Source organism: Canis lupus, chromosome 25, assembly GCF_003254725.2.
Source record: "Canis lupus dingo isolate Sandy chromosome 25, ASM325472v2, whole genome shotgun sequence".
Classification (NCBI taxonomy): domain Eukaryota; kingdom Metazoa; phylum Chordata; class Mammalia; order Carnivora; family Canidae; genus Canis; species Canis lupus.
Window position 1 is genome coordinate 35,167,304 of NC_064267.1, and position 12,361 is coordinate 35,179,664.

Below are 12,361 nucleotides of genomic sequence, written 5' to 3' on the forward strand. Positions count from 1 at the left end.
ACTGTTCAAGTTTCCCATCCCCATGGTTCTAGGTAACTCTGCTGCCAGCCCTGTGAAGCAGGGGGGAGGCTGCGCAGGGTGAAGGGCACAGTCCCCATTGTCAGCCAGAGGAATGGGGCACTGTGCAGAAGAGATACAAAGCATGCAATCCTACACACAAAGTTCTGGAAGCAACCAAGCCTGCCTTCTCCTTTGAGCCTCCCACTTTCTTCCCCATATACACCTGCCCCTGGAGGAGCTTCTCCGTTCCCTCTGGCCTTCCAGGGCTGTGTTCAGAAGACTGATCATTCTGTCTTCATTCACCCATCATCCAGCAACAAATGCCACTAGATGATGTTACTTTTCATCAATGGTGAAAAAAAAAGGGGGGGGGGAGAGGGTGCAATCTTTGTAAAGGTCAAGACCTTGCACACAAAAATTAGCTACTAAGTGGCAATTGTTGATATGATTCAGCTCTCGGGGACATTTGTGTTCTGTCCTCACAGAAATAGGTGGAATTTCAAAGGTCTGGTGAAGAAGGCATGGGTGGGGGGGGGTGGGGGCTGGGGGCTCTCTGTCCAGAATGTCTCGTGGTCAGTCCGCCCAGGTATGTGCCTCTGGAGAGGTATCCCTGAGAGAAGTCAACTCCTGAAGCCCACTCTTCGGGGTGAGTCTCAAAGGGATGATGAGCCACGCATGTGACGACAGCTCCCCTCTCCCACTTCCTCCCGCTTTCTTTCTGGGTCATCTCAGCGTCACGGAGGCGCTTATGCATCTCGTGCCCCGGAGCTGCGGGACCTGGATCTGCCGGCGCTCGGCCAAGCCTCCCTCCCCTTGTGCGTGAGCCTGGAAGCGGGATCCTGCGCCCGGCCCAGGACTTTTTCCCATTTTACAGAAGGGAAAGATGAGGCAAAAGGGGGAAGCCAGGGAAGAGCCGCGAAAATTGTGGAGTCCAAGTTTCCTCCTCTGCATCTTTTTTGTTGCGGTTTCCCACCCCTGATCTTGCCAATGCGGGCGGGCTCCTGGACCCGCGGGCTCCCGCGCACGGCGGGGAGGCGGGTCGCCCTTTAAGGGGCGGGCCCCCGGCGTCCTCGCCCCCGCCCCGCCCCCCCGGGGCCGCACTGCGCCTGCGCCCGGCGCCGGAGCCCAGGGGTTGGGCAGCGCGCAGTTCCGTGCAACTTTCAAGTGAGTTGCAAACTCCGCCCCGAGGCCGGTGCCGGTGGCCGGGCGCCGCGAGACCGCTGGGACCGGGGCGAGCGGAGGCCGGACCCGCCCAGCGGCGCGGCGGGAGCCCGACGCCTGGTTCCCGCAGCGGCATCCGCCCAGGAGCGCGGCGGCGAGGGAGGACGCGCCCGCCCCGGGCTCCCGAGTCGGTGCCCCCGAGCCCGGCCTCCGAGCCTCGGCACCGGGCGCCCCACTCCTCCGGCTCCGCGCACCGCAGACTCAGGGGCGGCCCGAGCGCCCCTCTGGTTCCCGCGCTTCCGCCGAGCCCCCGTCCCAGCCCCGCCCGAGCGTCCCTCTGCTCCTCTTCTTGGGGGATCCCCTCCCCCTTCGTCCCCGAGGCTGCAGGATGGTGTCCTGGATGATCTGTCGCCTGGTGGTGTGAGTACGGGTGCCTTCCTACACCTTCTATCCCCAGGAGCCACAGCGCTCCTGATCTGGAACACGGGGACATCTGATGGCAAAGGGGCCTCCTGTGGGGCTCCCTCAACACTCACCGTGAGGGTTAACGGACCTGCGGGCCTGCACGTGCCATGGGGTACCCTGGCTTGCCCTCCAGCCCTCAAGCCTCCTTGGTCCGTGGCCACCCCTCCCGCAGTCACACACACCGCAGACAGGTGTGTGGGGCCGAGGACTTCAGGCCGACCTGCAGTCCCTTAGCAAACACAAGATGTGGCACGTCGTGGGCGGATGTTCCAGGTGCCTGCTTCCCTTCTGAGCAGTCACCTGACTCACCATCCTGGCCTCAGCCTCCCCATTCTGGCCTCTTCTCACCTTTTAGTACTCCATCTGGCTCCAGTATTCCTATCTGCAACCTGGCAGTGCCAGGTCTGGTGGCCGTGGACCTGATGGCATGTCCACAGGAGCGGACAGCCTGGTGCTCTCACCAGCTCAGCAGCCTGCCTCCCACCCACCTGTGTGCGGCTGTGTGTGTTCCGCTCGATCATGCACCCATAGGCCACTGATGCAGGCCTGGGCAGGCTTGGGGTGTTTGTAAACAGCAGGGTGGGGAGGTGGCCTCCAGGGCGCTGACTCAGGCACACATTGTGCAAGCCAAGCGGGAAGAACAGGTAGGCCCTTGCCACTTCACATCTGTGAGGGAGGTGGCCACCTGGTGGGGCGAGGAGGACAGGATGCTGCTCATATTCCCCCTCTGTTTTATGGGCTGCCCTTCTAGGCTGGTGTTTGGGATGCTATACCCAGCTTATGCTTCCTACAAGGCTGTGAAGACCAAGAACATTCGTGAATATGTGAGTGTGGCTGTGGGCAGGAGGGCTTCATTCAGGTCTGGGGGGACTTGGCAAAGTGGGGAGGGTCTGAACTGGCATCCCCTGCCTCCAGGGGCATAAGCAGGTGGCATATCCTAAGCAGAGTGGGTGTGGTTGGAAGGCAGGCGATTGGGGAGCCCATGCAGAATCGTGTGGGTGAAGCTTCTTGGGGGTGGGTACAGAAATGAGTGGCAGTTTCTCAGAGGCAACTCTAGGGCCAACCAGTTGCCAGGAGAATGCAGCAGGACTGGCTCTCTGGAATCTCTGGGTCAGCCTAGGACAGGGGAGTTGGCTCTGCAGGCTCAGCTGTTGGCCTCTGACACCCCCACCCACACCCCCAGGTCCGATGGATGATGTACTGGATAGTCTTTGCACTATTCATGGCGGTGGAGACCTTCACAGACATCTTTATTTCCTGGTATGCATGCAGGGGGCCTATGGGCTGTGGGGAGGTGCTGGCCCACTCAGCCGGGCTCCCTGCTGACCTTGCCCACCCTGTCCTCTGACAGGTTCCCTTTCTACTATGAGATCAAGATGGCCTTTGTGCTGTGGCTGCTCTCACCTTACACCAAAGGGGCCAGCCTGCTTTACCGAAAGTTTGTCCACCCGTCCTTGTCCCGTCATGAGAAGGTACTTCGGGGGGAGTCAGGGAGTGAAACATAGGGGTGGGTGTGAACGAAAGGACCCTGGACTCGGGGTTCAGGATACTGGATGATATCTGGGTTCTAATCTGAGTCCTGTTGCCCTTAGCTGTGGGACCTTGATAGAAAGTAGCCTTTTTCCTCTTTTGCGATAATCAAATGGGAGCACATGTGAATGTGCAGAGCTGGCAGTTGTTTTGGGGACAGTGGGAGAAGGCTGAGCATGGTCATCCCCTGAGGTGGGGGAATGGGTGGGTGGGGAGCCCTGCCCTTGGTGTGGTTGCCAGCGCCCTGTAGGTGGGGGTGGACAGGGAGGCACAGGACGCAGTGGCTTCTCTGGGTCTGCAGAGGAAGGATGACTCCCACTGTGCACCTGAACTCTTCCCCCTTCCCCGCCCTCCACAGGAGATTGACACCTGCATCGTGCAGGCCAAGGAGCGCAGTTATGAGACGATGCTCAGCTTTGGGAAGCGGGGCCTCAACATTGCTGCTTCGGCCGCTGTACAGGCTGCCACCAAGGTGACCTGGGCCCCAGCCCTCCAGCAGCCCTCCCACCCCCAGTGCCTTCTGGGGGAGTCCAGCTCTCTGTCAGGGAGCTGGGAGACAGCACCAAACCATGCCAGGGGACAGGGTAGGAGGTGATGGGTGGGGTGTTGGCCGGAGGATGGAGCTGGGCCAGTGACCGCGAGCGGTAAATCCTGCTCTCTGGGCCTTCATTTCCTGTTGGCAGCACAAAGACATGGACCTAGAAGGTTACTAAGTTGCTTTCAGTTCCGAGGCCAGGGCCCCAATGATGACCTGCCAGTCAGTGCTTAATTTCCCTGCACAGCTGCCCTGGTTCAGACCTGGGAATAGAGGATGCTGCTAGGATCCCCTGCTCCATCCCTCCAGGTGATGCAGCGGCTCCCCCTCTCTTGCAGAGTCAGGGGGCACTGGCCGGAAGGCTACGAAGCTTCTCCATGCAGGACCTGCGCTCTATTCCTGATGCCCCTGCCCCTGCCTACCAGGATCCCCTCTACCTGGAGGACCAAGTACCTCTTCGCAGGCGACCCATCGGTGAGTAGGAGAGAGATCTGGAGCTGTTTGTTCCAAGAGGGATGCTCCTTCCATTTGAGCTGTGGCTTCCCTGGGGATTAGAAGAAGGCGTGGCTGGGCCCCAGGCCTTCAGACTGTGGAAATGCCCAGCTTTGGCTCCCTGGCCTCTCTCTCCTCTATTCAGGGTACCGGGCAGGGGGGCTGCAGGACAGCGACACCGAAGATGAATGCTGGTCGGATACAGAGGCAGTCCCCCAGCCACCTGCCCGGCCCCGAGAGAAGCCTCTCAACCGCAGCCAGAGCCTGCGTGTGGTCAAGAGGAAGCCGCCCGTGCGGGAGGTCAGTGGCCAGGAAGGCGTGAGGGAGGCGGGCTGTCCAGGGACTTTGGCCTACACCTCCTCCCGTTGTATCTGCTCTCTCCCCTCAGGGTACCTCGCGCTCCCTGAAGGTTCGGACAAGGAAAAAGACCATTTCTTCAGACATGAATGGCTAGGATCTGCAGAGCCTGGCCGAGTCTTACGTCTTGCCTTATGGGGTACCAGGGACTGCTTGGAGGGGGCGACTGGGTGCACATCTGACCTGCCTACACCAGCTGCTCAGGCTGTGTCCTCCTGGCTCCTGCTCTCGGTTAGGGGCTGGGGCGGTGCACAGGGATATACCTGTGATGTACCAAAGCAGGCTGGGCCCATGATTCTATTTATTGCCTTTCTCATCCTTATACCCTCTTGGGTGTGTGGGACCAGAGCCCTTCCCAGACCTCTGCAAGTGAAGCCAAAAGTCCACCCAGCTGTGTTCATTCCTTCCTGTCCTTCAAAGTACTTGACAGCCTCCTCTAAGGCCCCGTGTGTGTATATGTGTGTGTGTGTGTGCGCGCACGTGCGCGTGTTCCCTGGTTGTGTTTTGTGTTGGTGAATGAGGTCAGGTTTATGCACATTTTGGTAAATAAACATATAAAAGTGTTCTGTTTGTCCTGGTTTTATATTCCTGGTCCTCACAGTACACAATGCTAAACAGCCTGCTACAGGCCAGACCAGGCCTAGGATGGGGGCTAAAAGGACAGACCTTTTGGGACCAGTCTCCTGGTGGGGGCATGTAGCCATTAACATATAGTTGTGATGTGGCAAGTACTGTCACAGGAAGCTCTTGGAGACTTCTGAGAACACAGATGGGAGACTAGGGGTGGTGGTAGGGAGGACACCCTGGAGAGGGGTCAGAGTCTGAGACTATAAGCAGAGGAGATGGCATTGGACCTTGATGGGAAGCAGAAGGTAGTGGGAACAGAGGCGTGGAGGGAACTCTGGGCAGCACAGTAGTTTCATGGGGATTAACTGGAGCTGTAAACAGTTAGGCCTGGGGAGACCAACTGCCCCCGTGGGCCCTCAGGGGTCTCTAGGAGGCAGCTCTAGGGGCATTGAGTTCCTGTAAACATCCCAGATGGCCTTGGGAGCATTGCATGTCTTCGGAATGGCCGCGAGAGGGCAGCAGCTGCCAGGGTCTGGGCTGCCCCTAGCTTCCAGGTCAAGGAGGGCGGGGTTGGGAGTCTGGCCAGAGCCCTGCCCTAGAGGGGCCTGGCCTCTGGCTGGCTGGCTGGCTGGCTGGGAAACGATGCAGAATTCTGGTCTGGCCTCCAATGGCCCTCTCTGCTGCTCCTTCCTGTTTGTGGTCATTGGTCCCCTCTGCCCCATGCATGGAGGCTCCCCTGTTCTGAGATCCAGGCTCTTTGCCCCAGCTGACTCTACTCCATCCCCTATGCTAATCCCTGGGGCAGCCTCAATGGCTTTGCCCTCCCCTGCCCCTGGGTTCTGGTCTCACCACACTGTCCCAAGGCTGCTCCCCTCGGCCACCCCATGCCTGCTCTTCCTTCCCACTTTTGATTAAGCAAAGAGGTGGATGGGAAGAGGGGAAATAGGGTGGTCACCCCGAGTGACCTGAAGAGTATGGATTAACTCTTGGTGTGGGGATTATCTGGGTTTTATTTGGGGAAGGCACTTAATCGGCCGGAGTGGTTTAGCCCCTCACATATTGGTGTTCAGTGATTTCCTATCTAGGTGTTCCCTTGCATCGTGGTGTTGTCTCATCTCTTCCTTTGTTCATTCAGAAAACCCCTATGGAGTATTTCCCGGGTACCAGGCACGCTTCAAGATACTCAGGATGTGGAGTCTAGGAATAGCTGGTATCTCAAACGTGACTACCCAGCAGCTCTTGCTTGGAGCCCCCAACATACATTCACTTAATATTCATAGCAACCTCCAGAGGCAGGTACTATTATTATAACACCCATTTTACAAATGGGAGAACAGGCACGGAGAGGGCAGGTGATCTGCCCGAGGTTACATAGCTAATAAATGGCGGAAGTCATCTTCGAACCAGGCAGTGTGGCTTCATCACTGTGTGTGTCTAAGTAGATGAGAGGAGGCCAGAAGAAGGAGACAGAGCTGTATCGAACACCGGTTGCGCACCCAGCCTCGTGCTGGGCATTTCATAGAGATGGTCTCCTCGAATCTTCCTGACAAGGCTGCAGGTAGGGCTTAGGCCCATTTCACAGATGGAAAAACGGAGACTTGGAGAGATGAAGTAGCTTGTCCCTGGTGAGGCTGCCTGTGCGTGGGGGCTCTGTCTCATGAGGCAAGCTCGCCCAGAAGTTGCTGTGATAGACATGGAATGGCAGGATCCACACCCTGGAACCCCCGGGGGTGCACAAGAGAGGAGTATGCAATGAAGGAGTGAATGAAACATAAGCCCAGAGGACAGGGCACTGGGGGGAGGCCTGAAGCTATGGGGTGTTGACGTTGCTGAAGCTTTGCTTGCTCTCATTCTGAAGATGGGCTTTAGAGTGGGCAGCAGGGTCCCCCGGGCCCCTGGGTACAAATGGTGACAGTTTTCTTAGGCCCAAGATCTTCACCTTCCCCTCCCCCAGCCTCCTGGCTAGCCTGGCTGCCCTACAGCTCCAAGGCAGTGCCTTTTCTGACTCCTGGGTGCTCACCTAGGGCACCCCCCACCCGTCCGCCTTTGCTCCAGCTGTATGAATCTCCCGCCCTCTCAACAACCTTTCTTTCCCAGCCCCCATAGCCTTCCTTAGAGACCTGCCTTCTCCAAGAAGCCTTCCCTGACTGGCTAACCCCTTCTCAAGCTCCCAAGGGCCCTGATCTCTGGCCTGCTCCCAGTCCTGGGGACACCGTGGGCTGTGCCGGTATGCCCATCACCCTTCCCTCCCCAACCAGCTGGCCTCCCCTAAACCTGACTTGCTTTGCATCTGCCACCTCTGTCAATCTATTAGCTCCATGCTGTTGCCCTCACATGATCTTCCTCTTCTACCCCATTCTCTGTCCTGTTCCTATTTGCCCTGTGATCCCCACTCAGACAACGCCTGTCCCAGGAAGCCCTCTGTGAGCACACCCCCTGCCCCTTTGGAACTGATTGCTCATCCAGACCTCTCCATATCTATTCTTACAATCTGTTTTTGCCTTGAGCACATTAGATTTTCTCCCCCTTTCGTTGTGACTCCATAAAGAACAGACTTGCCTCTTATTCACTTTTGTATCCCAGCCTGAAACAAATAGTGGTTTAGTCAAAGTGAAATATTGCCATACATGCGTGGCTCAGTGGTAAAGGCTCACTTATTTATTGTCTGACTTGTGAGCCCAAGCATCCCCTCCTCTGTGAAGTGCCCCCTGCCCCGACTTCCCTGGAGTGGGACCAGAAGCACCCTGCTAACATGCTGACTCCCATAGTTGCCACATGGTGCCCAGCATGGAGCCTGACACATAAGAGGCCCCAGCAACTGTTCAATGGTGAAAGAACAAATGCACGAATTGAGTATAAGCTCCTCGAGGGAGGAGACAGCCTTGCACTTTCATCTCTGTGCACTGTATCTCCTTGGTAATGCCAGGGTCTCTATAGCACACATTTGCCAAGTGGCTGCTGTAGTTACATGGGTTCCAGGACATTCTGAAGCCAGAGGGGAAGGGCCAAGGGGAATTATAAATTCTGGAGCATTTCTGGCCAAGCATACACGTCTTCCTGAGACTGGAACATTGGGTGTGGGCTGGGCTTCCCTTAGAGCCCCCCATGTCCCTCAGAATCACTGAGACATCTGCCACCACTGACGCTTCTTCCCTCTGCAGGGGATTCCAGGCCCTCAGGCCCCAGAGGCTCTGGCTTGCCCCTGTCCCCCTCAGCCTTCCATCATCCACCGCTATGCCCCGGCAGATCAAGGCGGGGCCTCTGTTCCAACTGGCCTGGAGCACAGATGTGCTGGGCCCCCAAGCGAGCGCTGGGCACTGAGAAGGGAGATGTCCCTCTGAAGAACACACTTCTGCTTGGCCTTAGGCACTAGCTCTATGGGTTTGCACCCTGGGCTTACCCTCCAGCTTCCCCATCCACCTTGCCTGTTTGAGGGTCTCCTCCATCACCTCCCAGGAGCCAGCTGTGTGTGGTCCTGAATTCCTGGCCTCCTCTTTTCTGCCTCCACACCGCCCCACCTGCCTTTAGACCTCGGATGACTCCCTCCCCCCAACTCCTTGGCCCCCTTTGGCCTGTGGCCCTTGTGTGTCCAGGTCCCCCTTCTTGCCCCCGGCTTCTGTGCCTACCTGCCACACTTGGGCGGCAGGTAGTCAGCCTCTTGTTCCAACACTGCCCTGGCCCAGGCTGAGTTGGGGAGTCTGGACTGGCACTGCCCCGCCCATGAGGGGGTTGACAGGAGCACCCAGGCTCTCACCTCTTGTCCTAGATAGACATCAGGGGCTGACCAGGATGCCTGATAGCTGGGTAGGGGACAGAAACCCCAGCAGAAAAATGAGGCCTGCTACTCAGAAAATCCTGGGTGCCCCCCCATCCCACCCCCTCACCCCCCGCCCCGCCCCACCCCGCCCGGAACTGGGTTGCTAGGCAGAAGGTCCTGAGCCTGGGGCAGAATGAGGTAGCTCTCTCTACCGGGGTGGTTAGACTGCAGGGGAGGGGAGGTTGGGGGAGGGAGGAGGGGCACTGGGGAGGTACGGACTGAGAAGAGGAATTAGGTCAGGGGTGTGGGTGGGTGGGCATGAGGGGAGGGGGCATCTGCTCCAGAGCTTCCTCCTGGCTCCAAAAGCATCTCAGACACTTCCCTTCCTCTCCCCCTCACCCCAGGTCCTGGGATAATTCTCCCCAGTAGTCCCCCTCCCCCATGCCCCCTGGTCCAGGCGTTGCCACAAGGGTGGGGGGCGGGGTGGGGGGAGGCCAGCCTCAGCTGTCTGAAGGATGGAGGGGCTGGGGAAGTAGGGCTAGGTGCCCAGACGGCCGCGTGTGTGGGAGGGGATGTCCTCAGATGCCCTCCACCCGGCAGTCCCCGCTCTGACGTGGGTGCCCCCCCCTCTCCCCGCCCGGATTAGTGGCAGCTTGGCCTGACTCTCCGGGGCTCCTTCCCCCGCCCCCGCCTGCTGCCCTCCCCTGGGCAGGGGGCTGTTCCACCCGAGGGGCACTGTGCTTGCCCAGGTAAGGGGCTCTGGGGACAGCGTGAGGGCAGCCGGCTCGTGAGTGCTGCTGCGCTTGTCAGCACGAATGTGTGTAGCAGTGTGTGTGTGTGTGTGTGTATCTGTGTGTATGTGTGTGCGGGCGCATGAGGGGTCGGTGTGAGCCCAGGGTGGGCCCCTGCGCTTCTGGGGGTGCTGGTCAGCTTGCCTTTGTCCATGAAGCCAGCATTGTGTCCACGCGTGTGTGGCTTTCCTTCTGTGTTTGTATCTTTTGTGTGTCTCCTTAGATCTGCTCCGTCCTCAGGCACAGAAGAGCCGGTTCCAAGGGCTCTGTGGGCTGGTGGCATGGGCTGTGGAGCAGGATGGGCAGCTGGGTGAGGGCAGCAAGGGCCTTCTCCCTCGACCCCCCCATGACCCCCCCAGGCATTTCAGGAGCCTGTCCTGAGAGTCCTGTTGGGGTCCAGAGACGGTGACCTGACAAAGCAGACATGGCAACTGGGGTTGAGGTGTGGGGAGATATCTGTCCTGCTCCTCTGGGACAGTCCCCAACTCCTTTGGGGATAACAGTGACAGGCCCTCAGGGCCCAGGACTGCCCAGGCTCCCACCCTGCCCTGCCCAGCCTCATCTAGGCCCTCAGCTGATTAAATCTACCCCCAGACTCTCCCACGAGCTTTGGCTGCCAGAGGACACAGATGGGGGACCACAGGCACACCCCACCCCCCTACCCATACTCTGGAGCCAGCCTTGTGTGTGTGTGTGTGTGTGGTTGGGGGGGGAGGGGATCTGGGGCTTGGGGCTTTGGCATCACAGCGCTCATTAGACCCTCCAGGATCATTTCCCCTGGTGCACTCAGGTCCAGGCCACCCCTCAGGGGAGCTGGGGGAGGAAGGGAGTGTTAATAACTCAGTCATGTAAACAACCCCTACCAGCCTGCCCTGCCACAGAAGCGGCCTCTGGGGGGAGGCGGAGGGGATGAGCAAGTCTATGCCAACGTGACCCAAGTCCTGCCCGGTGCCCCTTCTGGCCTTCTCTTCTTGGGCCCCCTCCTCTTCTCCTCAACTGGTAAAAGGATTCCTGCCTGTCTTTCAGTCTCTTGGGAGACAATTCCCTCCTAGCTCTTCATGGCTCCTCTCTCCAGGGATGGTAGGTAGTGTGACTTGGGACCAGGCTGGAGGCAATCCCAGAACTCATCCCTTCCATGGGATGGGGGGTCGGGGGTGATACGGCCTCTGTCCCAGGCTGGGTGAAGGTAGGCCGAGGATGGCTTCTCTAGGGAGGCAGGGGAGTTGTAGGGTGGGAGGTGGGGGCCTGCAGGGAAGGGAAGCGCCCGTTGGGCGTGTGGGTTTCAATGTGTGTCTGAATCTGTCTGTGTGTGTTTGAATCTGTCTGTTTGTGTCTGTGCTCTGGAACCACCCCCGCAGAGGAGCCGGGATGCTTCCTCGGGTGGAGGGTGCCCTGCTTTCCCATTTCCTCTCCTCCTCTCTGCTCCCTCCCAGGAGCCACTCCCATGGGCTCCTCTCCAGTGCTGGGCCTGGAAGCACTAGGAATTGGGATGGGACGGACCCCCCGGGAAGACCAGGCTGGAGCAGGTGTCGGGGCTCCTCTGGTCCCACCTCCTCCCTGGACACTTGGTGAAGCCTAGGCCCTGAGAGTAGGGACAGAGGAGAGCCTAGGTCTCCTCAGAACTGCTGAGGCGGACTCGGTGCCTGCTATTGGGCCCTGGAAGGGGGCTTGTGTCAAGAATGGTGAAGAGCAGCTTGGTGGGGTGAGGCTGAGGCAGGGCAGACCTGTGCCGGCCGGCGGGGTGCGCGGGAGCGCGGGAGCTGGAGGACCACAGGCAAGTGGTCCAGGAGGCACAGGGTCGGTGGCGCGGGTCGCGCGCCCATCACTGACCCGTGAGAACCCGGCTGCCCCTGCCAGCTCCCGCACTGCCCCCTCCCAGCCGCCCCGCCCTAGCACCCCGGGGGGCACCCCGCCCCACCGCGGCCCGGTCCGGCCCCTCCCGCCCTTTGCTCCAGTTCCCGGGCTTGGCACCTATGGTGGGGGTGCTGCCCGCCTGCCAGGCTCCGGGGCCGGGCCCACGGGAGGGTGGGGCGGCTGGGAAGCTGGCACGCTGCCCCGGGGGAGCCTCTCTCGGCAGGCGCCCGGGTGCCGCGGGGGGGAGGGGGGAACAAAGGGCTCATTCTCCCCCTGCGCAGCCGGTGGCATCGCCGGGGCGTTGGCGGAAGCCCCCGGGGCCCGGGAGGGGGCAGGCCCAGGCGGGGCCGCCGAATCACGGGCTCCTGTTTCCCGCAGGGTGCTGGAGGAGGAAACCGGCGGAGCAGCTTCCCCACTCTCAGTTGCGCGTCTGGCGATGGCGATGAGAGGTCCTGCTGCGCTGCCCGCCGCGCTCCCCCTCCATTAGCCGCGCCGCGCCGCGCCGCGCCCTCGCCGGTGCCTCTCTCGGGACCCGGGATCGGTCCCGCGCTTCCAGGCACGACCCCCTCCCCCGGCCTCTCGGCCTCCCCCCCACTCGGCGGTCTCCGACCCGGGGCGCGCGTTCCCCCCGGCCCGGCTCCCACTCTCCCCCCGGGGGCACCCGCTCCCCAGCCCCGGCCCGGCCCTCCCCGCGGCGCAGCACGGAGTCTCGGCGTCCCATGGCGCAGCCCACGGCCTCGGCCCAGAAGCTGGTGCGGCCGATCCGCGCCGTGTGCCGCATCCTCCAGATCCCGGAATCCGACCCCTCCAACCTGCGGCCCTAGAGCGCCCCCGCCGCCCCGGGGGGAGAGC

The 12,361-nt window shown here is 60.4% G+C and overlaps 2 protein-coding genes across 2 annotated transcripts; both read left to right on the forward strand.

Moving 5' to 3' along the window:
* Positions 1–1,159: 1,159 nt before the first annotated feature.
* Positions 1,160–5,104, forward strand: REEP4 (receptor accessory protein 4). The gene is made up of 8 exons (XM_025463163.3): positions 1,160–1,581; positions 2,378–2,450; positions 2,810–2,886; positions 2,978–3,098; positions 3,515–3,628; positions 4,030–4,165; positions 4,329–4,483; positions 4,572–5,104. Exons 1-8 carry the CDS (start codon positions 1,550–1,552, stop codon positions 4,635–4,637), a joined length of 774 nt encoding a protein of 257 aa, XP_025318948.1. The 5' UTR covers positions 1,160–1,549; the 3' UTR covers positions 4,638–5,104.
* Positions 5,105–9,486: 4,382 nt separating this feature from the next.
* On the forward strand, positions 9,487–12,353 carry HRURF (HR upstream open reading frame). The gene is made up of 2 exons (XM_049100959.1): positions 9,487–9,613; positions 11,888–12,353. The coding sequence occupies exon 2, from the start codon at positions 12,229–12,231 to the stop codon at positions 12,331–12,333; it is 105 nt and encodes a 34-aa protein (XP_048956916.1). The 5' UTR covers positions 9,487–9,613; positions 11,888–12,228; the 3' UTR covers positions 12,334–12,353.
* The last annotated feature ends 8 nt before the right edge of the window (positions 12,354–12,361 follow it).